Source organism: Sus scrofa, chromosome 6 (genome assembly GCF_054392235.1).
Source record: "Sus scrofa isolate SSC_HxYL_T2T_F1_AM1 chromosome 6, Sscrofa_HxYL_maternal_Yorkshire_Landrace_v2.0, whole genome shotgun sequence".
Lineage (NCBI taxonomy): Eukaryota > Metazoa > Chordata > Mammalia > Artiodactyla > Suidae > Sus > Sus scrofa.
Genome location: NC_139388.1, coordinates 59,168,449 through 59,192,880, shown reverse-complemented (window position 1 = coordinate 59,192,880; position 24,432 = coordinate 59,168,449). Strand labels below are relative to the sequence as shown.

General features: G+C 54.1%; 1 protein-coding gene and 1 pseudogene across 16 annotated transcripts in view; one reads left to right on the top strand and one right to left on the bottom strand.

Moving 5' to 3' along the window:
- The window catches only part of MYH14 (myosin heavy chain 14), a 90,305-nt gene extending 67,404 nt beyond the window's left edge, over positions 1-22,901 (bottom strand). For 3 of the 16 annotated variants that reach the window (XR_014806450.1, XM_021094784.2, XM_021094787.2), the window contains exons 1-10: positions 22,854-22,901; positions 16,557-16,967; positions 11,366-11,522; positions 6,555-6,582; positions 6,353-6,455; positions 5,605-5,628; positions 3,577-3,669; positions 3,207-3,270; positions 1,731-1,829; positions 676-816 (exon numbers count right to left, since the gene is read on the bottom strand). Coding sequence is in view for 12 of the 16 variants with exons in the window: in XM_021094784.2 (XP_020950443.2) it covers positions 676-816; positions 1,731-1,829; positions 3,207-3,270; positions 3,577-3,669; positions 5,605-5,628; positions 6,353-6,455; positions 6,555-6,582; positions 11,366-11,522; positions 16,557-16,964 (1,117 nt within the window). In the remaining 4 variants the exon portion in view is untranslated. Of the gene's footprint in view, positions 1-675; positions 817-1,730; positions 1,830-3,206; positions 3,271-3,576; positions 3,670-5,604; positions 5,629-6,352; positions 6,456-6,554; positions 6,583-11,365; positions 11,523-16,556; positions 16,968-19,730; positions 19,903-20,115; positions 20,326-20,561; positions 20,768-22,853 lie in introns of those variants that run through there. The other 13 variants (XR_014806449.1, XM_084961297.1, XM_021094788.2 and 10 more) reach the window with 8 other exon arrangements.
- Positions 8,660-9,023, top strand: LOC102167183 (cytochrome b-c1 complex subunit 7 pseudogene; annotated as a pseudogene).
- Positions 22,902-24,432: the final 1,531 nt, after the last annotated feature.

The following is a 24,432-nucleotide window of genomic DNA, read 5'->3' as shown; positions in this document are numbered from 1 at the left end:
TTCAAGAAGTTTTGTTTTTTTTGTGCGTATCTTTTTAGGGCCGCACCACAGCATATGGAGTTCCTAGGTGAGGGATCGAATCAGAGCTCTAGATGTCAGCCTACACCACAGCCACAGCAACGCAGGATCCAAGCCGCATCTGCGACCTACACCACAGCTCACGGCAACGCCAGATCCTTAACCCACTGAACGAGGCCAGGGATTGAACCACATCCTCATGGATGCTAGTCGGGTTCATTAACTGCTGAGCCACGGTGGGAACTCCCATGCGAGAAGTTTCAATGCCTCAAACACACCATGCTTTTCCTTCAGAGCCTTTGCACATGCTGTTCCCCCTGCCTAGAATGCTCTTCCCGACAGCACCAGTGCCCGCCCTCAGCTCTCCAGCCCTTCATGCAAACATCCCCAATTCAGAGTGTCCTTCCTAATCTCCTGTTTGTTTTTTATTGGGGTGAGGGGGGGAGCTGCACCTCCACATGCGGACGTTTCCAGGCCAGGGATCGAGCCAGCACCACAGCAGGGACCAGGGCCACCAGAACTCTCCCTGATCCCCTATTTGAAGGTGACCTTCCCTCCTCCTTCCATTCCCTGCTTTAGTTTTCAAAATGGCCAACAAATGGCCAGGTCCCTGGCCTGTCAGGTCACCTTTGCGGGGGGGGCTGGGGGCTCACTTACAGGTGATCTCTTCGTGGGTGAATCCCAGGACCCTCAGGGACTCCAGCGTCTCCTGGAAGAGCTCGCGCTCCTGGCCCGGAGAGGACGACGGCCCATTGGTCAGGAAGCGGTAGTGGGAGAAGGGCTCCAGGAGGAGGTCGGCTGTGGGTGAAACGGGTGGAGGCCAAGGTCAAGAGCGCGCTGTAGAGCCCGACTCACATCCTGGCTTCCTCGATGGCCACCCCGAGGTGAGCATCACTCCCCCACGAGGAACCTTGGTCTCCTCCTCTGTCAAATGAGCGGGGAGCCTTTTTTCCTGGCTTTGATGCGAGGGGCTGGGCGTGAAGTGGGGCCTCGGCAGGTATTAGTCCTTCCCTCTGCCCTCCTTCCTAGTGACCCTCAGGTCACCAAATTGCCCAGAGCAGGCAGGAGCTGCCTGTCGGCAGAAGCAACAGGGCTGTGGGTGCCCGAGGTAGCAGAAGCTGTTGGGAGCGGGAAGCTGGGTGTGAAGGGGCCAGGAGGTGGCCCAGGGACAGGGTGGAGGGATCCAGGATGAGAGGGAGCCGCAGGGCAGCGGGGCCAGCAGGAAAAAAGAGGGCCTTGGGGGCATTTCCACAGCCAGAGGGCAGGAGGAGCGCAGAGCAGGAGACACAAGGAATCCCAGGCAGGAGGCGTGAGGCAGCAGTGCCCGGAGGGCACGCAAACCACAATCATCAGGCACCACGAGGCGGCAAGGCTGCAGTTGTCACGACACACATTGGAGCAAGCAGAGCCTGGGAGGCAGGAGCCACGTGGCCATGGAGCCGGCGAGAGCAAGACCCGGAGACAGCGGGAGGCTGCGGGAGGCAGAGGGCAGCAGCGTCTGGGGGAGCGGGGGGCAGGAGTCTCAGCTTGGCCAAAGTGGAGAGGTGCAGAAACTAGGGGGCAGGGAGGGGGAGACGCCATCACCCAGCAGGGGCCTGACATAAAGCAGGTGCTTGACAGAGGTTAGCCGCCTCGCACTACTTCCTCCCGGGGCTCCGCAAGCAGCTCGCCCTGGTTCGCACCCAGCCCCTCCAGAGCCGCCCGGCACTGACCCTTGAGCTGCTCTCCAGCGCCCCCCAGCAGCTGGTAGAAGATGTGAAAGCTGCACTCGTCCTTGGCCTGGCGGATGGCCCGCGACTTCTCCAGCAGATCTGGCAGGGGGGCGAGTCAAGGTGCCGCAGGGAAGGATTGGCCCAGGATTGTGGCACTTACCCGGCGAGCAGCACCCCCCAGGCTGGTCACTGACCCCAGGCAGAAACAGTTGGGCACGAGAGCCCTGCCCCGTGGGAGCAGCCCCAACAGGCTGAGGCATGTGGATGGGAGGAAATGAGCATTCGGAGGCAGGCAGGAAAGACAAGTGTGAAGAGAAAAGGTTCTGCAGGAACCACGGGGTCCAGGGAGGCAGAGGCTGGCAGGACGGATGGGGCAGGAGGAACTGTGAGCTCCAGGAAGCTGGGAGAGCAGGAACCACGCACAGAGGAGCGATGGGCCCTAGGAGCTGTGGGGAGCAGGAACTGGTGGCTGCAGGGGACACCTGGCCTTGAGCCCAAGGATCCACGGAGACCAGCTGCCTGACAGCAAGATCCCGAGCGCTCTTAGGAAAAACCCGTCACCCACACATCGCTTCTCAACCTTGCCCCAGAGTATGGGGTGGACGGTGAGCTTAGACACCCCGGAGATGGGGGTAAGATTGAGGTATTTATTTTTCTTTTTAGGGCCGCACCTGTGGCATGTGGAAGTCCCTGGGTTAGGGGTCAAATCGAAACTGCAGCTGCTGGCTCCCAGCCTGGGAACTGCCATATGCCACAGGTGCGGCCCTAAAAAGAAAAAATAAAAGTTCTACTGGGGGTGCATGTCGCCTGTGCAGAGAAAGGTGGACACAGCTGGCCTGAGACTGCTGGGCTCCTGGCTGGTGTCTGGGAATCTGCATTTGGGGGGCTTCCCAGGCTCCCCTGGCTGATAGGAGGGGCTCCCTGTGCCTAAACTGTTGGTGCCAAACAACACGGTTTCTGCTGAGCCTCTGCCTTCCTTCGGGGAGTCTGGAATTGGGGTACGTGCCAGGCAGAGGGTGCCTGTGTGACCAGCCCCGGGGTAAAACCATGGCCGCCGAGTCTCTGATGAAAACCTCAGAGTTCCTGGTAGAAAACATTTCCCATGTGCTGTCACACGTGGGGACTAAGCCTGTCCCCTGTGGCTGTCACCCGTCAGATGCGTCTTTCCCCTTTGCTGACTGTGCTCACAGGCACCTGGCAGCCTGCCCGCCACCCCCCCTCCACGTGGTTCTCCTAAAAGCAAAGGGAGCTCGCCAGGCCCCCCAAGTGGAGATGCTGTGTCTCCCCCTCCCTGAGGTCTCAGGCTCCTGCCCCTTCTGCAGAGGGCAAAACCGGGGAGCCAGGGCACCCTGCGAGTGTGGCCCATGTTTCCCGGAAGCGGGGAGATCCCAAGGGCCGGTCACCTTGGCTGTCGCCCCCCCACCTCCCACCTCCCCACCCCACCCCCAGGTGGCCCAAGGGGCTGTGGGAGGATACAGGTCTCGATGTTGGCGCCCACGATGTACCCGGCCACGTCGAAGTTGATGCGGATGAATTTGCCCTGAGAGGAAAGGGGGTGGGAGGGCTTAGCCGAGGGTCCTGCGGCCGGGAGGGCACCCCCAACCCCCAGAGCCGAGGCTGCCTCGTGACTTTCTCCATCCACCTGAGCCCCACGCCAGTCGTGGGGGTCCGGCAGGACGGGCTCCCCGGGGCAATTCAAAGTCCAGGGCCCTTTGACCCAGGAGCCCCGACCCCCAGCCCTCTCCTCTCCCAGCCCCCCAGGTCCTGCCTGCCCTCCGCCTCCCGCCCACGCGCCCAGCTCCCGGGTCCCTGACGCGGCCCCGGCACCAGCCTCGCCAGCACTCACGAATCGGGAGGAGTTGTCATTCTTCACGGTCTTGGCGTTGCCAAAGGCCTCCAGCACGGGGTTGGCCTGAAGCAGCTGCCGCTCCAGCTCACCCTGCAGGGGCGCGGGAGATGGCGGGTCAGCTAGCACGGAGGGGTGCGGGGGGTGCTGGGTCACATCTGGCTGAGCGTCTGCCGGGGAGGGGGGGGGGGTGGCCACTGTGCGTCTGGGTGTGTGCCCGCCGCCGGGTCTAGCCCTCCAGAGGATTGTGAAGGGGACAAAGACACATCTGAACAATCATCTCCAAGACACATTGTTGAGTGGAAACCAAACCAAACAAAAAGCCAGTTGCAGACCAGCACCCACAATGTGATGCCATTCATAAAAAATGAACTGAGAAAAACAATGCCACCAGCCTCCTGTTGCTACAGGCAGAGATGCCTGTTTGTAAACCTTTAGAAAAAGGTCTGTGGGGATACACACCCAACTGTCAGCAGCAGAAGCCGCTTCAGGGAGGAGGACTGACAGAAGGACAGAGGAGTTTCGTTTTCTCTGATCTGCGGGGCTGGTGGTGGTGACTGTGCACTCAGGCAGCACTTGTAGAATTAATTACAGAAAAATCTCTGCCATCGATGGAAAGTGCTTCAGACTGGCACATAGTAAGCATTCAAGAATGGGTGGTTTCCTGCCCAAATCAGGCTGATCCGTAGGGAGGGATCCTTATTTTATTTTATTTTATTTTATTTTTAAAGCTGATGTATAGCTGCTTTACAATATTGCGTTAGTTTCAAGTGTACAGTAAAAGGATTCGGTTCCATAGATAAATATGGATGTACCTGTAGTCTTTTGTTCCCGATTCTTTTCCATTATAGTTCATTATGAGCTACTGCATACAGCTCCCTGTGCTATGCAGTAAATCCACACTGCTCATCTTTTTTATACACTTGTTGGTAGTTTGCATCTGTTAGTCTCTCCAATTTATTGCCCCCCCCCCCGCCACCAGGGGTAGGGATCTTATTCTGAGCTTCTGTACAGCCACTTCAGAGTCAGAGCTCAGAACACAGTAGGTGCTCAATAAACAGCAGTCCCCTTCCCCTCCTTCCTAGTGTCTTGAGGACACTGTTTCTTTTTTTTTTTTTATAATTTTTTTTATTTTCCCACTGTACAGCAAGGGGGTCAGGTTATCCTTACATGTATACATTACAATTACATTTTTTCCCGCATCCTTTCTTCTGTTGCAGCATGAGTATCTAGACAAAGTTCTCAATGCTGTTCAGCAGGATCTCCTTGTAAATCTATTCTGAGTTGTGTCTAAGCCCAAGCTCCCGATCCCTCCCACTCCCTCCCCCTCCCATCAGGCAGCCACAAGTCTCTTCTCCAAGTCCATGATTTTCTTTTCTGAGGAGATGTTCATTTGTGCTGGATATTAGATTCCAGTTATAAGTGATATCATATGGTATTTATCTTTGTAAAGTGATATCATATGGTATTTATCTTTCACTCAGTATGAGATTCTCTAGTTCCATCCATGTTGCTGTAAATGGCATTAGAGGACACTATTTCTTTAAATGCTCTGTGAGCCCTCGGACACAAGCCTGAGCTGGGTGTGCACAGTAGGCCTCCAATAAATGGCAGTGTGAGTCCATGGTTGTGTGAATTTGTGGTGTCTCTGGGCCCTGTCTATACACATTTTTCAGATCAGTAGGAAACAGCAGTTTTGGCCTCTGCATTGTTTCATATTGGGATCTGTGGCCAGTCTGCACAGACACAGTAGGACCACACTAAATGGCGGCATGGGCCCTGGGTGTGTGCACACAGTAGGGCTGCCATAAGCAGTAGTGGGAGGGCCCTGTCTGCAAACAGTAGGGCCGTGTGAAATGACAGCGTGGGGCCTGGTGTGCACATAGTAGGACCACCATAAGTGGCAATATGGCTTCCTGGTGGAAGGCCATCAGTGCCTTGAGCCCTGTCTGCCAGGAAGACTGTGGGTTGTGGCGACCCGGGTAGTATTGGGGTTGGCAGGACTTGAGGTGATTCCCCACTACTCACATAAGACACGGTGCTGGCAGAGGCCTGAGGAAGTCACAGGACACGAGACACGGACCGGGACACGGACCAGGACACAGCACATGGAACGTGGACAGACACACAGGTGAACCGGTGGTCTTGGGGGGGTGGGGGGTGTTCTTGGGAGAGACAAGGGGCTGGGGAAACTGGCCATGTGGCATGGGGAGGCCTGGGGGGGCATGGCACCCGGGTTTGAATTCGCTCTAGCCCTTCCTGGGTGTATGGCCTCCAACCAAGGACTCACCCCAGCTGTGACTTTGGTGTTCTGTCAGAGTAATATGGGCAAAGGGACTATTGCTTTATAAACCCACCTCACTGTCAGAGTAAAATGGGCAAAGGGACCCCCTCACTGTCAGAGTAATATGGGCAAAGGGACTATTGTTTTATAAACCCTCACTTATAAAGCAAATCTGGGCATTGCAGGAACCTAAACCAGGCCTGACACATAGTGGGTGCTCAGGACTGTAAGCCCCTACTATGTGCCAGGTGCTGTTCTAAGGGCCAAAGAGGCCAAGAACTGGCCCTCGCGTTTTTGTGCCCACTCTGCCTCCACTCCCAGCACTGTACTAGGCACACAGTAGGGATGCAGGGGGCATGGGCAGCCAGGAGAAGGCCCACAACTATGGCTGCCAACAAGGGAGGCAGGGAATTAGCTGTAGGGGGAAGCAGAGCTGAAGGTGGAGGGGGCACTGCTGGTGGGCAGGGTCCAAGCTTGTCCCAAGGCACTTACCGGGACACCAGGCTCCTTCCGGCCCTTTGGTGACGATGCCACGTGGGCGAGGTACTGGATGACCTTCTTGGTGTTTTCTGTCTTCCCGGCCCCCGACTCCCCGCTAAGCGGAGGACAAAGGGAAGCAAAAGCGGTCATTGTGAGCAGAGCCACGCCCATCCTGGGCCCCACCTCCCCCAGGAAGGCCTTCAGGATTACTCACGTGCAGAGAATGGACTGATCCTCACGATCTGTAAGGGACAAAGGGGGTCGCGTCACCTGGAAGGGTCTTTCCAGCGGGAGGCTGGCCCTTCACACGGGCCACCCCCTTTGCAAAAATCCTTCCTGAGGGCTAATGAAAAGCTTGGGTTTGTTGTATTTATTTATTTTATTTTTTTTGGTCATCCCCAAAGCATGAGAAAGCTCCTCGGCCAGGGATCGAACTTGTGCCATAGCAGCGACCCAGGCCACAGCAGTGACTACCCTGGATCCTTAACACACTGAGCTGGCCTGGCCACCAGGGAACTCCCAGAGCTTGGGTTTTGACATATGACCTCCTGGATTCTTTTTTTTTTTTTTTTTTTTTGTCTTTTGTCTTTTTTTAGGGCTGCACTTGCGGCATGTGGAGGTTCCCAGGCTAGGGGTCGGATCAGAGCTACAGCTGCCATCCTACACCACAGCCACAGGAATGTGGGATATGAGCCGCGACTGCGACCTACACCACAGCTCACGGCGACGCCAGATCCTTAACCCACTGAGCGAGGCCAGGGATTGAACCAGCAGCCTCATGGTTCCTAGTCGGATTTGTTTCCACTACGCCATTGCGGGAACTCCATGACCTTCTGGATTCTAATACCCAACCCAGACTCAGCCTCTTGATGCTGTGTGACCCTGGGAAAGTGACTATCCCTCTCTGAGCCTGTTCCCTCACCTATAAAATGGAGACCACAAACTCTAACTGAACAGAATGTAATTCATTCGACAAACTTCAATTTGAGCCCTACTATGTGCTGCCTTGTGCCCAGTATGTGAAATTCAGACATGAGAGGGAGGTCCCGGACCCCAGGCTCAGCCTTTAATAGAAAATAGGCTATTAAGGCAGTAGTGATGGGGACTGGTGGCCAGTTTGTGGGTCATCTGCTCAGCCTGAGGGCAGAGAGCACAGCTCAGTCTCCGCATCTCCACCAGTGCTCACCCTGGGCCTGACACAACCCCTCACCAAACGCACACTGACTGCCTACTAAGTGTCAGGCACCGAGTGCTATGGGACCTGGCAAGGTCCCTGGCCTCACAAAGAACCCACTCGAGTCGGGGACAAAAAGCACATGAACTAGAGAGGAAGATGATTTGACAGCTGGCAAAGTCCGGAGATCTTTTTAGTTGTCACGACGGGGGTCAGTGGCGGAGGCGGTGATCCTACAAGCTGCTAAATATCCTACAATGCACAGGACGACCCCTGCTACCAAGAATCATCCATGGAGTTCCCGTTGTGGCTCAGCAGTCACGAACCCAACTAGTATCCATGAGGATTCAGGTTTGATCCCTGGCCTTGCTTGGTGGGTTAAGGATCTGGTATTGCCATGAGCCGTCGTGTAGGTCACAGATGCAGCTTGGATCCTGCGTTGCTGTGGCTGTGGTGTAGGCCAGCAGCTGCAGCTCCGATTCGACCCCTAGCCTGGGAACCTCCATATGCTGTGGGTACAGCCCTAAAGAGACAAAAAAAAAAAAAAAAAAAAAAAAAAAAGAAAGAAAGAAAGAAAGAAATAAAAAAGTTCTGGATGGGAGTTTCCTGGTAGACTAGCGGGTAGGGATTCAGCGCTATGACTGCTGTGGCTTGAGTCACGGACATGATGCCCATTTGATCCTTGGCCCGGGAACTTCTGCGTGCTGCAGAAGAGGCCAAAATAAAAAAATAAAAAATAGAAAAACAAAAAGTAAAAAAAGAAAAGGTCTGGATGGTTTTAAGCACGGCAGGAAGTCTCTGGGTGTTTTTTTTGGCATGAGAAGTTCCTGGGCTAGTACCACAGCAATGACCAGAGCCACAGCAGGGACAATGCCGGATCCTTAACCTGCTAAGTCACCGGGGAACTCCTGGGTGGTTTTAAGTGAAAGAGAGCAAGAGAGACAGCAAGCTGCATTCCATAGGGCCTTGGAGTTAGCAGCCTGGTTTGGGAGCCATAAGGACATGGGTTCGAGGCCCAGCCGCCTCCTTGGGGCTGCGTGACCTTGGGTCAGTCTCTGAGATCCTGTGTACCCTACTTTCCCCATCTGAAAAATGGGGCTCAAAACAGCCCCTCCCTCACAATTCTGAGTAGGAACTCAGAGAGAATGTTCACAAAATTCTTTTTTAGCGTCAACACGGCGAGCAGGACTGCTGTTGAAGCGTCAAGCCAGTGGCTGGAGGGTATACGAAAATGCTATTACGATGCGGCCAGGCTCAATAAACTGGGCTGAATGCGAGATGGTACAATATGAGGATGACAACGTGAGAGAAGCCAGAAGACGGCTTCCTGAGAAGCTTTATAACGACAGGGTGTTTCGCATTAAGAGAGCGCTGGTCCTGACAAAGAGACAGCAGATCTTGCCTAAAAAGCAGTGGACAAACTACGAGGAGGACAAATCCCACCTTGAACCATATCTGAAAGGGGTTATTCGGGAAAGAAAAGAGAGAGCAGAGCAGGCAAAGAAGTAACACGTGTAAATCTGTGGATGCAGCAGTCATAAAATATATATATATATATATATATATATATATATACATGAAAAAAAATATATTTTTTTTAGGGCTGCACCCGCGGCATATGGACGTTCCCAGGCTAGGGGTGGAATCGGAGTTACAGCTGCCAGCCTACACCACAGCCACAGCAACACGGGATCCAAGGCGCATCTGCAACCTACACCACAGCTCACGGCAATGTCGGATCCTTCACCCACTGAGCAAGGCCAGGGACCCAACCTGCAACCTCATGGTTCCTAGTTGGATTCATTTCTGCTGCTCCACGACAGGAACGCCATTGAAATATTTTTATGAACTTGGTTAAACCCAAAATGTACAGTGTAGACCTATCTGAGCTGCAAATGTATTACTTTAAATAAACATCTATTATACTTTCAATAAAATCCTTTTCTTATATACTAGCTGGTATGTCTTACTGTTTTGTAGCCAGGACTGAACCTGGGTTAGCTGTGAATTTCACACGCTCAGCCCAAGCCAGCACCCCATAGGGGCTCAAACTGAAGTTTGTTGACTGAATCACATCCTGTTCGGTGGGAGTTTACGGTCTCCATTTCACAGGTGAGGAAACTGAGGCTCAAAGAAGGACAGCTGCTTTCCTGGGGTCACACAGCAAGCAAGAGGCTGAGCTGGGTGTGGATATTTGAATCCAGGAGGGTGACACGTCACAACTCACAGCGCCCAGCCCAGGATGAGAACGTGCTGCACAGCGTGACCTACAGGGCGGGGGTCAGGGTTCAGTGGTCAGGGGTCCGGGGTTCCAATCCCGCCTCAGCCACCCACCCGCCAGTGGGACCTGCTCTGTGCCTCAGTTTCCCCATCTGGAAAGTAGAGATAAGGAGCACACCTCCTTCATGGGGCTGCTGGGACTTCAAATGGGATGATCCATGAAAAGTCCTTGACCCAGAGCAGGCACTCATGCTTAATTTTTGGTACACTTATCCCTAAGTTATGTTAACTCATATAATAATTAAAAATTATTATACATAAGTATATGATAAATTCAGTTATATAAGCAAATAAGTGTTGCCTCTGATTAAACAGATGTTTATAATGTGACTATAAAACATGACACATAAATATGTTTGGCCACATGATATAGGTATATTATATGCTGGAAATTACAGCAGTGGTTCTCAAACTTGAGCCGGCATCAGAAGCCCGAGAAGGAGTCTGGGGATCTTGTGAAAATACCAATTGTTGTGTCTCCCTGCAAGGCTTTCTGACTCAGCAGGGAGGTCTAGGGGGAAGACTACATTTAAACTTGTTTTTTGCTTTTTGCTTTTTAGGGCCATACCCGCGGCATATGGAGGTTCCCAGGCTAGGGGTCTCATTGGAGCTGTAGCCGCCAGCCTACACCACAGCCATAGCAACGCCAGATCGGACCTGTGTCTGCGACCTACACCACAGCTCACAGCAATGCCAGATCCTTAACCCACTGAGCAAGGCCAGGGATCGAACCCGCAACCTCATGGTTCCTAGTTGGATTCGTTTCTGCTGCGCCATGACGGAAACTCCTGAGTTTACATTTCTAACAAGTTCCCAAGTGACGCCGAGGCTGCTGGTGAAGGGACCACACTCAGAACCACTGCCTTGTACAATTATAAACAGATTATTATGATACACAATAGAAGCATAGCATGTGTTTGGTGACATAATATGTACAGTATAAATGCACTGCTGTCATATGGTAGAAAGATATACATTTTTAAATGTCTTTAATAGATATAAAATATTTATTAAAATATCTGATCTATAATAAATATATAACAAGTATATTACATATATTACATTTGAATTATGGAATTTTGCCGGGACTGACTGACACTGTCATAGGGTGAATGGCAGCCCCTTTGATGGACATCTTTGTGCAGTGCATCACCTGCCCAGCTGTACACAGCAACCCCATGCTGCCCATTGTCTAAGGGGCAGTCATTCACTCTTTTTTGTGTGTGTGGCCCCGCCTGCAGCATGCAGAAGTTCCCCTGGCCAGCGATTGAATCCATGCCAGAGCAGTGACCCAAGCCACCACAGTGGCAACACCAGATCCTTAACCCACTGAGCCGCCAGGGAACTCCCACAGGGTACTTGTTGGGAGAAGGGTTGAACAGACAGACAGACAGAAAGGGGCCTGACTGGCAGGACCCAGAGACTCGCCCACTCAGTTCTCCATTTGTGTTCACTCCTGCCCCACAAAGAAACCTCTTGGAGTCGGAAATCTTTGCCCTGTCATCTGATCCTGACCGCCAGCCCAGGCCCCACTGAGGAGGCCCCTCCAGCAGCCCCAGCCACACACTCACCCTGGAGCATGCTTCGGTAGGCCCCCTCAGTCACTGCGTACACGTGAGGCGGCACTTCGTGGCGCTTCTTGCCCCGGTACATCTCCACGATGGCCTCTGTATAGATGGGAAGCTGCTTGTATGGGTTGATGACCACACAGAAAAGGCCGGAGTAGGTCTGCAAGAAAAGAGAAGCCTCAGCTGTCTGCCTGCAGCCCAGAGGGCAGCACGAGGCTGCCATGTCCAGCTGGGCAGGTTGTGCACTGCACAAGCCCATCTGGCAAAGGTGCTGCCATTCACACCATGAGAAGGTAGACTGGAATATTTGTGACAAACAGTTGCAGGCAGATGGGTGAAAAGCAGCTTTCCAAATCACGCACAGGCACTGTACAGATGAGCTTTCACCCAGAGAGAGAAGGTAGCCTTTGCAGCCTGTCCCTACCTGGACTCCCACACACATGAAAGGACCACGTGCAAGTTCACCTTCTGCATCATTAGAACCGTGAAAGACTGGAAATGATCTGGACACGCAGTGGTACAATGGATTCCTTTTGGTGTGTACTGATAGAGAACTGTCTCCAAAACTTATCACGGAAAGGAAACAAGATAAGAACTGTTTGCATTGAAAGGGGCGCAAGAAGGAATATTTTTATGTATTTGCTGGCATACACAGACTATCCCCAGAAGGGTGCTCCCGGCGTCTGGGGCAGCTGAGACATGACGAGAGCACATCTGGGGTTTCTGTTGATAACAGACCCACAGGACCTGTTTCCACCACCGTCCTGGTGGTTCCCTCTTCTTGGAGGAAATGCTAAATTTCAGGTCCCAGGGGTGTGAAAATAAAGATGCCTTTTTTTTTTTTCCTTGCACCCAAGTTCACGGATGCCCTGAATTTGTCCACACACCCCTTGGGCCCAGGCTCAGGACCCTGAAGTGGTCTAAGAACCATTACAGGAGTTCTCACTATGGCACAACGGGATCAGCAGTGTCCTGAGAGTGCTGGGATGCAGGTTCTATCCCTGGTCTGTGACTTAGTTTGCAATTGAGGTTTGGGATTTGATCCCTGGCCCAGTAACTCCACATGGTGCGTCCGGCGGGGGGGGGGGGAAGAGCAAAATAATAATAATAATAATAATAATAATAATAATAATAATAAAGAACTGTTCCAGCTCTTACAGAGCAATGGGCAGACAAGAGGCACTTAGGACAGATGGAGGCAGCTGGACAGCTCAAGAGCTAGCTGGTCACCTAGCTAAACCAACCCAGAGAGCTAACTAGCTAAGTTAGCTGGACTAAGCTAGATGAGCCAGCCAGAGAGTTAGCTGCGTAGGGGCTTAGCTAGCTTAACTGCGAAACCAGCTAGCTACTTAGCCAGCTAGTCGCCTATTTAGCTAGTGAACCAGTGAGCTGGTTACTTGTTGGTTAATAGCAGACCTGCGTGAAGCTCCCAGGCGGCTGGAGCTCTAAAGCAGAGCGAGGGTGTGGCCACCCCAGGCTGCCCGGCTGCAGGTGCCAAGCTTTTAAGGGAGGGGGGAGGTGGCCAGCGAGGAGCAGAACAACCGGTTTGCTGGGTGTCTGCCCTCAGTGCTCGCTCGCCAGCGGCTCCCCTCCTGGGAGCTCAGTGGGCTGGGCGGCCAGACCGCATTCCCTGGGAGGGTATCTCATGGCTGCTGGCGCCCTGGTCCCCGCTCCTGGCTGGCGGAGGAGCCCACCCCACAGCCCAGCCCGGCCCCCGCTCCTGCCAGCCACACCTTGTTGCCAGGACGACACCGCAGACAGAACCCGAGGGTGGATGCCAAAGCCAAGGGGCTGGGGCACCTGAGAGAGAGGGTCGGGGACGCCGCAGGGGCCGGGGCACCATAGCGGAAACCTGGCTGAAAGGGTCTGGAGGGGCCGCCCCAGCCCTCGGGGTGCAGCAGGTGCAGCTGCAGGCCTCCCCGCCTCTGCCGCCCGGGGACTCTCCGCAGTCTCAGGCTCCCGCCTGAGAAATCCTGCCCACCTATTACGGAGGCGGCGGCGGGGACTAAGGGAGGTAATGAAGAAAACCCAGCAGCCCAGGGCAGGCGGCGCCCATCAGAGGCGCTCCAGCCGCGCCCCCAGAGGCGCTCCCGTTTTCGCCCCACCTGGGAGCCGAGTCCACTCAGACTTGTCATCCTGGGTTCCTGGCCCTGTGGGACTTGGCGCCAGGGCTCTGCCCTCTCAAGCCTCGGTTTTCCAGCCCTGGAGAAACAGGAGGCTTTTGACCCCCACCACCTAGAAGGTTCTGAGCGTGCCATGCTATAATGGATCCGCCAGCGGCTCATGGTGCAGAGGGTATCACAGTGGCCGCAGGCTGGTCCCCTTCCCGCCCCAAGCACCCCAGTGAAGACACAGAGACCCTGAGTCACTCAAGGCCGAATGACTTAGCAGCGGCAGACACTGGGTTTCTGGAACCCGGGACGCCCCCCTCTTTCTGCAGGGAAACACTGCCTTCCCCATCCCTGGCTGGCCAGGGGATATTTATCAAGCAAGGCCTGAGGACAAGCAGGGTAGAGCTTGAATCAAACCTTCTAGTTAGGTAGCTTGAACAGGCACCTTAACGTTCCTGGGTCCCCTTGGATCATCAAATGGGGATGGGAACAGCGCTTCCACAGAGAGCTGCCGGGAGCCGTGCACAAGTTCAAGTCACACGTACAGGGCTCAGCCTCAGGCCCTGAGCCCTGTTCATACTTAATAGTTAGCTGTTAACTACTCCTGGGCCACTGGCGTCTCCTCTCCAAACCGCAGGCAAAGGAGGTGATAATCCGATAATCCCTACCTCACAGCCTTATGTGGAGAAGGGGTATCATGTTGGAAAGAAATTTAGAACAGCACCTGATAGAGAAAGCAGGGCCTCACTAAGTGCTGATGCTTATTATCAAGGCCCAATCTGCTTCCTGTCTGGGCTTCTAGAATCTTCCATTTCACTTCCACTTGTCAAGCCTTACTTCTCTGGTTCCTGGGCCATAGCCTTAGCTTAGCCCTCACCATTTTTTAAAAAAAAAATTTTTAAGTTTTTCTTTCTTTTTCTTTTTTTTTTTTTTTTTTGCGTTTTAGGGCCACCCTCATGGCGTATGGAAGTTCCCAGGCCAGGCTGGGAGCGAATCAGAGATACAACTGCCAGCCTACACCACAGCCACAGCCACAGCAACGCAGGATCCTAGCTGCGTCTGCGACCTACACCACAGCTCATGGCAACGCCAGATCCTTGACCCACTGAACTGAGCTAGGCCAGGGATGCAACCCACGTCCTCAGTTTGTTATCACTGAGTCACGACGGGAACTCCCCATACAAATACTCTAATCTCGTGCTTCTGACCCTTAACCGGGTGGCCACTGGGGCCAGTTTATTTAGTTTTATTTTTTGATATATCACATCACTTATCAACCTATTCTTTTATTACACTCATTAAAGTTTCGTGGTTTTGTGTTTTGTTTTTTTAAACATAGAAAAGCAGCACTTTTCCTTTTAGGGTTTTGGCAAGGCCTTTAGTGATTTTTCTTGCATGGCTGGTTTAAAGGAGCAAGGTGGTGACACCCCAGCCGTCTAAGCTGGGGTTTGGGGCAGGACTCTGGGGCCAGCCACCTGGGTTCAAATCCTTCATGTCCATGTGACCTGGGTCCCAAGTCACTCATTTAGCATTCCTGAAACATCAGGCGATAAGAACAAGTGCCCAGCCCAGTGGTGAGCTGATAACCCACATGCAGCACTTAAACAGTTCCTGGCACATCTTAAGGGCTCAATAAATATTTGTTAGCCACCCATGATCATTATTTTTCATTATTACTGTCGACATTCCTTGTCAATCTCTCTAATCCTGTTTGCTCTTAAGAACCTGTGGCTGCCAGTGAGCAACAACCTGGCAGCTTATTAAAAATACCAGTGCCATGTCACACCCCCAGAGAGCCTGGATTTAAATGGGCCTCCGGTGTTGGTATTTTCAAAAAATTCCCAGGGTGCTTCTAACATGAAGGCCGAGGTAAGAAGTGCTGTCCTTCTCCAACGGCTTGCTGTTCAGATCAAATCACCAGAGACATTAAATGCTCCACAGAGAGACCAGATCACCAGAGTCAACCCCATTATCATCAATCTCAGAGTTCCCCAGTGGCCTAGTGGTTAAGGATGAGGCATGGTCACTGCTGTGGTGTGGGTTCGATTCCTGGACTGGGAACTTTTGTATGCTGTAGGCACAGACAAAAAAGTTAAAAAAATAAAAGGTTCTGGAGTTCCTGTCGTGGCGCAGCAGAAACTAATCTGACTAGGAACCATGAGGTTGTGGGTTCCATTCCTGGCCTCACTCAGTGGGTTAAGGATCCAGCTGTGATGTAGGTTGCAGACCTGGTTCGGATCTGGCATTGCTGTGGCTGTAAAATGGGACAAAATTCTTTTCCTTTTTTTGTATTTTGTCTTTTTAGGGCCCCTCCTGTGGCACATGGAGGCTCCCAGGCTAGGGGTCCAAGGGAGCTGTAGCTGCCAGCCTACACCACAGCCACAGCAGCGTCAGATCTGTGACCCACACCACAGCTCATGGCCACGCCGGATCCTTAATCCACTGAGCGAATCCAGGAATTGCACCAGCAATTTCATGGTTCCTAGTCAGATTCGTTTCCGCTGAGCCACAACAGGAACTCCAGATGAAATGTTTTATAATTGTCAAAATGTACTGAAATGGTATATTTTAGAGCGCCTAGTACATGCTTAATAAATGTTAATCATTATGGTTTTACTTAATATCTTTCTGGGCCTCAATTACCTGTCATATTTTTCCCTCCGTTTCGTTTTAGATAGAAGAGCCTCTACTTCGTGTTAAGATGGGAGGAAGCACATTCCCATCTGGAAGGCATTTAGCGCAGAGCCCGGGCTGCAGTTTTCCGTCCTCTGGAGTTCCCACTCGTTATTATTACCCGTATCCCTTTCTGCAAACCCTTTGGCTGTGTTATATTTGCGAATTCAGAATTTTGTTTTAACTTGAGGCAAATAATAAGGAGCACCTACCCTATAATATTAAGGGACAGCCCATGTGGGGGTCTGAGGTCGTCCTGGCAATCCACGCATTTCTTTTGGCGGTTAAGGGAACAGCCCCACGGTCTGGGATAAAGCGTATGCACAGCCTCGCCAGCGTTTAAGGTGCGGTGCTGACACCCGGCCCTCCAGCCCCACGGTGCCCTCCCGGGGACGGGGGCCGCCACTCACGTAGATGAGGCCGGAGTAGTAGCGCTCTCGGAGGTTGTGCAGAACCGAGGCCTCGTTGAGGCAGGTCAGCTCGGCCATGTCCTCAGCCTTGCTGAACTTGGGCGGGTTCATGCGCTGGATCTGGTCCCGCGGCAGCCGCAGCCGCCGCCCACTCTCGGCCAGCTCCACCTCGGCTTCCTCCTCGCCCTCATCCCGCAGCGCCGCTGCCTCGAACCCATGCAGTTCCGAAGGCACCCACACCAGGCGCCGCGCGGTCCACTCCACCTGCGGGGAGGTGGCCGAGCCCCCGGGCCCGCTCCCCACGCCCGGCCCGCGGGGCGCGAACAGGAACGGCTGGGCAGCCTCGGGCACTGGGCCCGGCCTGGGGGGTGCCTTCCGCCCGGGCACCGACACGGTCACGGCTGCCATGGTCTGCAGGGAGAGAGAGAGAGAGAGAGAGAGCGGCGGTGAGGAGGCCTCCTCCCCAACCCAGTCCCCCAGGCAGTCGCCCCTGGCGTTCTCCGCCAGACCTCATTTCACAGCTCTGCAAAATGGGTCCGCAGATCTTTTTTACTCATTCCAGCCATGCGCCTTTCTAGTCACTCATTCATTCAGTAAGTCTTTAATAACAACCTAAATGTCCATCCACAGAGGACTGGATAAAGAAGATTTGGTACATATATGTACAATGGAATACTACACAATCATGAAAAAGAATGAACTAATGCCATTTGCAGCAACATGGATGGACCTAGAGATGATCATACTAAGTGAAGTCAGTCAGAAAGAGAAAAACAAATAACATGATATCACTTATATGTGGAATCTAAACTACGACACAAACTGGGAGTTCCTGTTGTGGTGCAGTGGAAATGAATCTGACTAGTATCCATGAGGATGTAGGTTCGATCCCTGGCCTCGAGCAGTGGGTGGGGGATCTGGCATTACCGTGAGCTGTGGTGAGTCTCACAGATGTGGTTCAGATCCTGAGTTGCTGGGGTGATGGCGTAGGCCAGCGGCTGTAGCTCCGATTCAGCCCTTAGCCTGGGAACTTCCATATGCATGGACGTGGGCTGAAAAAGCAAAACGAAAAAAAATAAAATAAAACATGTCACAAATGAATTTATCTACGAAACAGAAACAGACTCACAGACAGAGAACAGATTCGTGGTTGCCAAGGTGGAGGGGCGATGGAGGAGGGCTGAACGGGAGTTTGGGATTCGCAGCTGCAAACTTTTATGTATAAAATGAATAAACGAGGTCTAACTATAGAGCCCAGGGAACTATAACAATAGCCTGGGATAATCCATAATGGAAAAGAATACAGAAAATAATACACAGATGCATAACTGAATCACTTTGCTGTAGAGCGGAAATTGACAAAACATTGTGAATCAACAATACCTCAGTGAAATAAATTTAAAAAAATAATTTAAAAAGCCCGGGTGTGAGCCATGCACTGGTCAAGGCAATGACCATATAGTAAACAACAAGCCGGAAAAAGATGCCTGCCTTCCATTCTAGCCCCACTCTGGCTATTGCGGGAGACACCGCTTGTGAGGCTATCGGAGATTTGAGATGGAGAATCCAAACCGAGATGGATTCTAAGCATAAGAAACACACCAGAGTTCAAAGACTTCATTGTCTTTTTGTCTTTTTAGGGCCGCACCCGCGGCATATGGAGGTTCCCAGGCAAGGGGTCAAATCGGAGCTATGGCTGCCCGTCTACACCACAGCCACAGCAACGTGGGATCCGAGCCGCCGCATCTGCGACCTATACCACAGCTCACAGCAACGCAGGATCCTTAACCCACCGAGGGAAACCAGGACTCGAACCCGAATCCTCATAGATACTAGTTGGGTCTTAACCCACTGAGCCACAACAGGAATTCCTGAACTTTTTTTATTTTTAATGTGGTGACTAGAAAAATTTTAATTACACGTTTGGCTTGCATTGTATTTCTATGAGATAGCATTGCTCTAATCCCAGGAGATAGATGAAAAGATAAATAAGTAAATTATACAGTGTGCTAAGTGATGATAAATGTCATGGAGAAAAATCAAGCAGGGGACAGGGGATGTTAGGGTTGAGGGGGGTCGAGGTTTTAATTGGGGTGGCCAGGGGAAGCCTCTCTGATGTATCTGAATAAAGACCTGAGGAAGATGAAGGGAGCAGTCCATGGGAACATCAGGAGGAAGAGCATTCCAGGCTGGGAGAACAGCTCTTGCAAAGGCCCTGGGGCAGGAGGGGGCCTGTGAGTCTGTGGCATTGTGAGAGGGCAGTATGGCTGGAGCCAGGTGATCTAGGGGGAGAGGCTGGTAGATGAGGTGAGACTAGGGACAAAAGGAGTCTGATTCGGTCATGAGGACCGTGACCTCTTAGCTGTGGGCCCTAGGAGGGTGCCGATCTGATTTCTGTAACTCGGGTTCCCTGACCACCTCTGGTCTACCCCAGAACAGACCTGAATCCCATCTCTCCCATAGCAGTGGCCGCCTTCCCTGCGATCTGGCTTCCTTCTCTTTGAAATCGGGAGACTGGCCCATTCATTCAATTCTGAATTTATGTAACATTCCCTTAGGCTGTTCCAGGACCAGGCTCTACCCTGAGCCTGGAGTGAGTCTGGGAACCCAGAAATGAGTCAGGAGGGGCCCTGCTTGGAGGGGCTCCTGGTCTGGGGGTGAGCAAGCCCTAGTCTGGAACCCATTGTGAGCTGTGAGCCTTACCGGAGGCCCTGGGGGAGCCATCCTGTGCTAGACCCCTCCCCACCCTTAAAGGGGCCGCAGACTAGTAGTGAACAGACCACGGCAATTCCGGAGCAGCCTAAGCACAGGTCAGGAAAAGGAACTCCCTGTCTCTCACGGTGCCTTGCTTCGGAAAACGTCAGCCTCTATTCTCTCCCGCGACCTCACGCCGCCACATCACTGCTCCGCCCCACCAGTTCCAGGAAGAGCCCAATGTTCCATCCCCCCACCTCAGGGCTTCCCCGCTCTGCCCTCCAGCGCCCCCCTCCCCAACACGTCCCTGGAGAGTCCCTGCAAACACCCAGCTCCCCTTGAGACATCCCCGGATGGATCTGGTCCCATCAGTCCTCCCCTTAGAGCCTCTCCCACCGGGAAACTCAGCTCCAGGCCACACGCCCCACTTCTCCCCAGAACGCCTCCTCAGCACAGGCGGCCCCAGCCGCCCCCACTTGCCGAGACGTTTGGTCCTACTGCTCTCAGGCCTCAAACCCAAGGTCCCTGCATTCAAGCAGCAGGCTTCCACCACCATCAGGCGCTGTTCCCCCGCTTCCCAGGCCCCAAATTGCCCAGGCTCCCCGAGGTGGCCTGTGCGGCCCTCATCCATGTAGAGCCAAGCCCCATCCCTGGGACTTTAGCCCCATCCTCACCCCACCCACGCACTTCCTCTCCAGCCCGCGGCCTTTGACCAGGAAGGGTTTGGGAGTTTTTTGCAATCACCCAGCTTCCCTTCCCTAGAGCCAGCTGTCTGGGCCCCCAGTCCATTCTCCCTCGGACCCCAGCCCCTTCACCTCCAGACTCAGGAGTCTGGGCCCCCCGCTCCCTCTTCTCTGGGACCCACCAGTTGGAGCGCCCTCACCTCAGAGCAGACAGGCTAGAGATGAGGAGGCTGGGACATCCGGATTCTGAAACTGGTAGCAGCTCCCTGAGGTGGGCCTGCAGCCGAGAAGGCTCAGCCCCTCTGGCAGCCCCACCCTCCTTAGGCAGCAGGAACACCTCTGCCAGGGCTCATTTCTGTCACCAGGGCAGGTGTTTTCACCTGCCCTGGGAGGGGCCGAGACTACTGGGCTGGAAAGGAAAAGGAACCTGGGATCCGCCCCCCGGGGCCAGGGTTGGGGCCCTTGGCATCCAGCCTTCTGACTTCCGTCTCTGCTAGGATTCAGGGGTCCTCTCTGCCCCCAGACTCCCAAATCAGGGGTCCCAGATCCGTCCTCCCTCAAGACCTAGAAGAGCAGGCTCCCAGAGCTGGCCAGTCAGAGCCGGGATAGCTGGCCCCCAGCCCCCCACCTCGGATCCAGGAATCCCAGCGCCCGGCCCCCCTGTCCCTGAGGCCCAGGTGCCCGGGGCCATCCTCTTCACCCGCGGATCCTCGGGGCTACCTGGGGGGCGCCAGCTGGAACTGGAAGCGGGAAGATGGGGAGGGGACACGGGTTCCCCCGTCCCCTTTCAGAGCTCTCAGGTGCGGCTACCTCGGCGGTCCAGCGCGGGGCGGGGCGACGGCGCGTCACCGGGAGGGAGCCCGGCTCTGATGTCACCCAGCACCTGCCCGGCTTGGGAAGGGGGCGGGTCCTGGAGATGGAAGGCCCTGGACACGGGGGTGGGAGGGAGGCGGGGGATGAGCCGGTTGCCAGGTGGGCGGCAGCTGTCGCGGGCCCCTCCTCCTTCTGGCGAGCAAAGGTCAAGGACAAGCAGCGGAAAGGGCTGAGGACTCCAGGAGTTCGAATCCCGCTCAGGCTTTCTGAGCCTCGGGCTTTCCTCTCCGCGAATTGAGGCCAACCGAATGAGTAAGACTGAGTGGGAGAAAGTGCCCAGGGCAGCGCTTAAACAAGGATTGCCTCACGACATCATTGAATCTTTGCGGAATTTCCGTTTCCCCAAGCCTGGAAATGGGACAACACAATTCACAGAGAGCACGAGGAGCACCAAAGAAGACGACAAAATGTTATTCTGGGCTCTGGAGCTTCGGTCTCTTCATGGGTGAATTGAGGACTATATCGCAGTAAGCGCACCTACTATGTGCTTGGTGTTTTCCTGCTTTTATTTTTATTTTTTATTTTACTATTATTATTATCTTTAGGGCCGCACCAGCGACATATGGAGGTTCCCAGGCCAAGGGTCAAATCGGAGCGATAGCTGCCGGCCTATACCACAGCCACGGCAATGCAGGATCAGCCTCGTCTGCGACCTACACCACAGCTCACCACAACACCGGATCCTTGACCCACTGAGCGAGGCAGGGGATCACACCCACAACCCCATGGTTCCTAGTCCGGTTCGCTTCTGCTGCGCCACGACGGAAAGTCCATGTTTTCCTGCTTTTATTTAATTAAATTAATTAATTAATTTAGTCTTTTTGCCTTTTCTAGGGCCGCTCCTGCGGCATATGGAGGTCTCAGGCTAGGGGTCGAATCGGAGCTGTAGCCACAGGCCTACGCCAGAGCCACAGCAACGCGGAGTCCGAGCCGCGTCTGCGACCTACACCACAGCTCACTGCAACGCCGGATCGTTAACCCACTGAGCAAGGGCAGGGACCGAACCCGCAACCTCATGGTTCCTAGTCGGACTCCTTAACCACTGAGCCACGACGGGAACTCCCATGTTTTCCTGCTTTTAGAACAGTTCTCCAAACTCATAGAATGATCTCAAAAACCAATGAGATAGGGACCGTCAGCATTATCAGTTCTCTGATGGGGAAACTGAGGCTTGGAGACCTGAACGAAGTAAGCTGCTCAAGGCCATACTGTCAGTAAGAGGAAGAGCTGGGATTCAAGCCCAGGCGGTTTTCTGCCATTCTAAAGGGGGGATTGGGAGGACCACGTCGTAGGTCCTCAAAGATACCAATATCCTCCTCCCACTTGGTAACCCTCTTAGGTTCCCCACTTAGGCCATAGGGAGTACAGTCTTCCTTAGGGGAGCGCTACGGGATTTAAAAGGTTAAGGAACTCGGCACAGAGTTGATTTCTTAAGTGTGATTCTCAACCCCACTCCCCTGCGGAGACCGGCTCTGTCCAGCCTGTTTTTTCCGTCCCTGTAAAATGGGTACAATATAATAACCCTTCTCGAGGTAACATACTTAAAGGTAACTATTTAGTTGTAAAACGAAAAGGGCCCTGGTACATCGTGAGGCCTCAAAGACGTCTTTCCCCACCTCTCGGCCTCTGCCCGTCACGATGATCCGTGTCTCTGGTCCGCAGTTTTTACCCGTGAAAATAGACACTGTCATCTGGGGGCGGGGGATTGAAGGCAATGACTCAGGTATTAAAGCGTCCAAGGTCCCAAAGCGAGCCTCAGTTTCCCCCTCTGCGGAACAGGCCTGAGGCCGCCAGTGAAAACCCCGACCCGGCCTCGCAGACAGTAAAAACTCGAGTTGGGGGAGTGTAGACTCTCCGCCCCGCTCCCCCCCCCAGCCCCCGCCCGGCTGCCGTCCGGCCGCGCGCCCAAGGTGAGTGACCGCGTCACTGCCCCTCGCCCGCCGCCCGAGACGGCCTCCAGAACCCCCACCACAGCCCCGAAGCTCCAGCCTCCCGGGGCCCAGCCCCACTCCGCCGCCTCCGGCGGGCAACGGCCCGGGTCACTCACCGGCTTCCAGGGCTGTCCAGAGGCTTCGGCCTGAGGAGAAAGAGGGGCGGGCCCTCCAGGAAAGCCCCGCCCATACAGGCTCAGCAAGAGCCAATCGGCCCCCGCTGCGACAGGCTACGGACCCGCCCACAAGGGACGCGCCCGCCAATCAAGAGGAGCGGCTGGCGGGCGAGGCCAATCAGAAGTTGCCGGAGTGTGCCAGCCGTGGGAAAAGAAGAGAGCCAGACCCGGGAGCTAGGCAGCGCGGTCGTAGGCGGGACCCGAGGCCTGACCGGCAGAAGCTACTTCCAATGGCGAGGATCGGGGGGCAGCCAGGGGCGAGAAGCCCAAGGGACCTGAGTGAATGAGCCGCTTTGTGCTCCAGGCATGAATGGAGACCTTTGTGACGGCCAGCGTGCGGTGGGGGGGGAGCTGTTGGAGGCCGGAATGCCTGGGTCCCTCGGGAGCCGGGAGCCGGCGAGCATGAGAGAAGGGAGAGAGAATTCACTTTTGTCGAATGCTGACCGCGTACCACCAGGCACTCTCCCAGGCTCTCACCCACCGGAGGTGTGGCATTACTGTCAGTAATAACAATGATCACTTATGGAGTGCCGGATGTATGCCAGGAGCTGTGCTAAGCGCTTTACCTGCATGATCTCATTTAATCCTTACAACTATCCCTTGGAATTAGTGCTGTTAAGATCTTCATCTTTCAGATGAGGTAAACCGAAGCTTAGAAAGAGGGTGTTTAATTGCCGAAAGTCAGAGAGCTGGCAAGTGGCACAGCGAGGACTGAGGTCCCGCCAAATCTGACGCCAGAACTTGAGCTCCTAACCACCAGGCTACACCTAGTCGTTGATTAATGCTTCCCAAATTACAGATGGGAAAATTGAGGCTCAGAAGAAGTAGGCAACTTCCCAAGGTCACAAAGTGAAGCCTCCACTGAACCCTGAGGTCGTGACCACGCCTGAGGCTGGCATGTTGCTGGGGAGCCCTGCACCACTGGTCTCCAAGCTGTGTCCCCATTCTGCAGGTGTACACTGAGGCTCCAGGAGGAGTGAGCAGCTGGAGCAGGGGTGTGGGTGGGAGGCTGCACAGAACTCAAGGCCCAGCCAGCCTACCAACATGGCATTGCTGCCCAAGAGCTGTGTGGGCTTTTTTGAGGTTCCATATATTTCTGCATCTGTAAACAAAACGAGGGGGATGGTCTCTGCCTCCACCTTCACCTCCCTCCCCTCACCCCCAGTCTACTGTCAATGAGATCCTGTGAAACTCTCTTCCCACTGAGCCCCTGCTCTGCTCAGAACCTCTCATGGCTCCATCTCAGTGTAAAAGCCAATGACCTCATCATGGCCCACAAGGCCCCACAGGATGTGGCTGGAGTGGGGGGCGGGGGTGGGGGGCTCTGATAGTGTCTCCCCTTCATTCAGCTCCAGTGACACCAGACTCCTGGCTGTTCCTCAGGTCCTCAAACACTCCCCAGGCACAATCCTGCCTCAAAATAGCCTTTGCATTTGCTCTTCCCTGCACCAGGAATGCTCTTCCCCCAGGTTCTGCAGGGCTGCCTCCCTCCCACATCATCAGGTCATCTCCAACATCA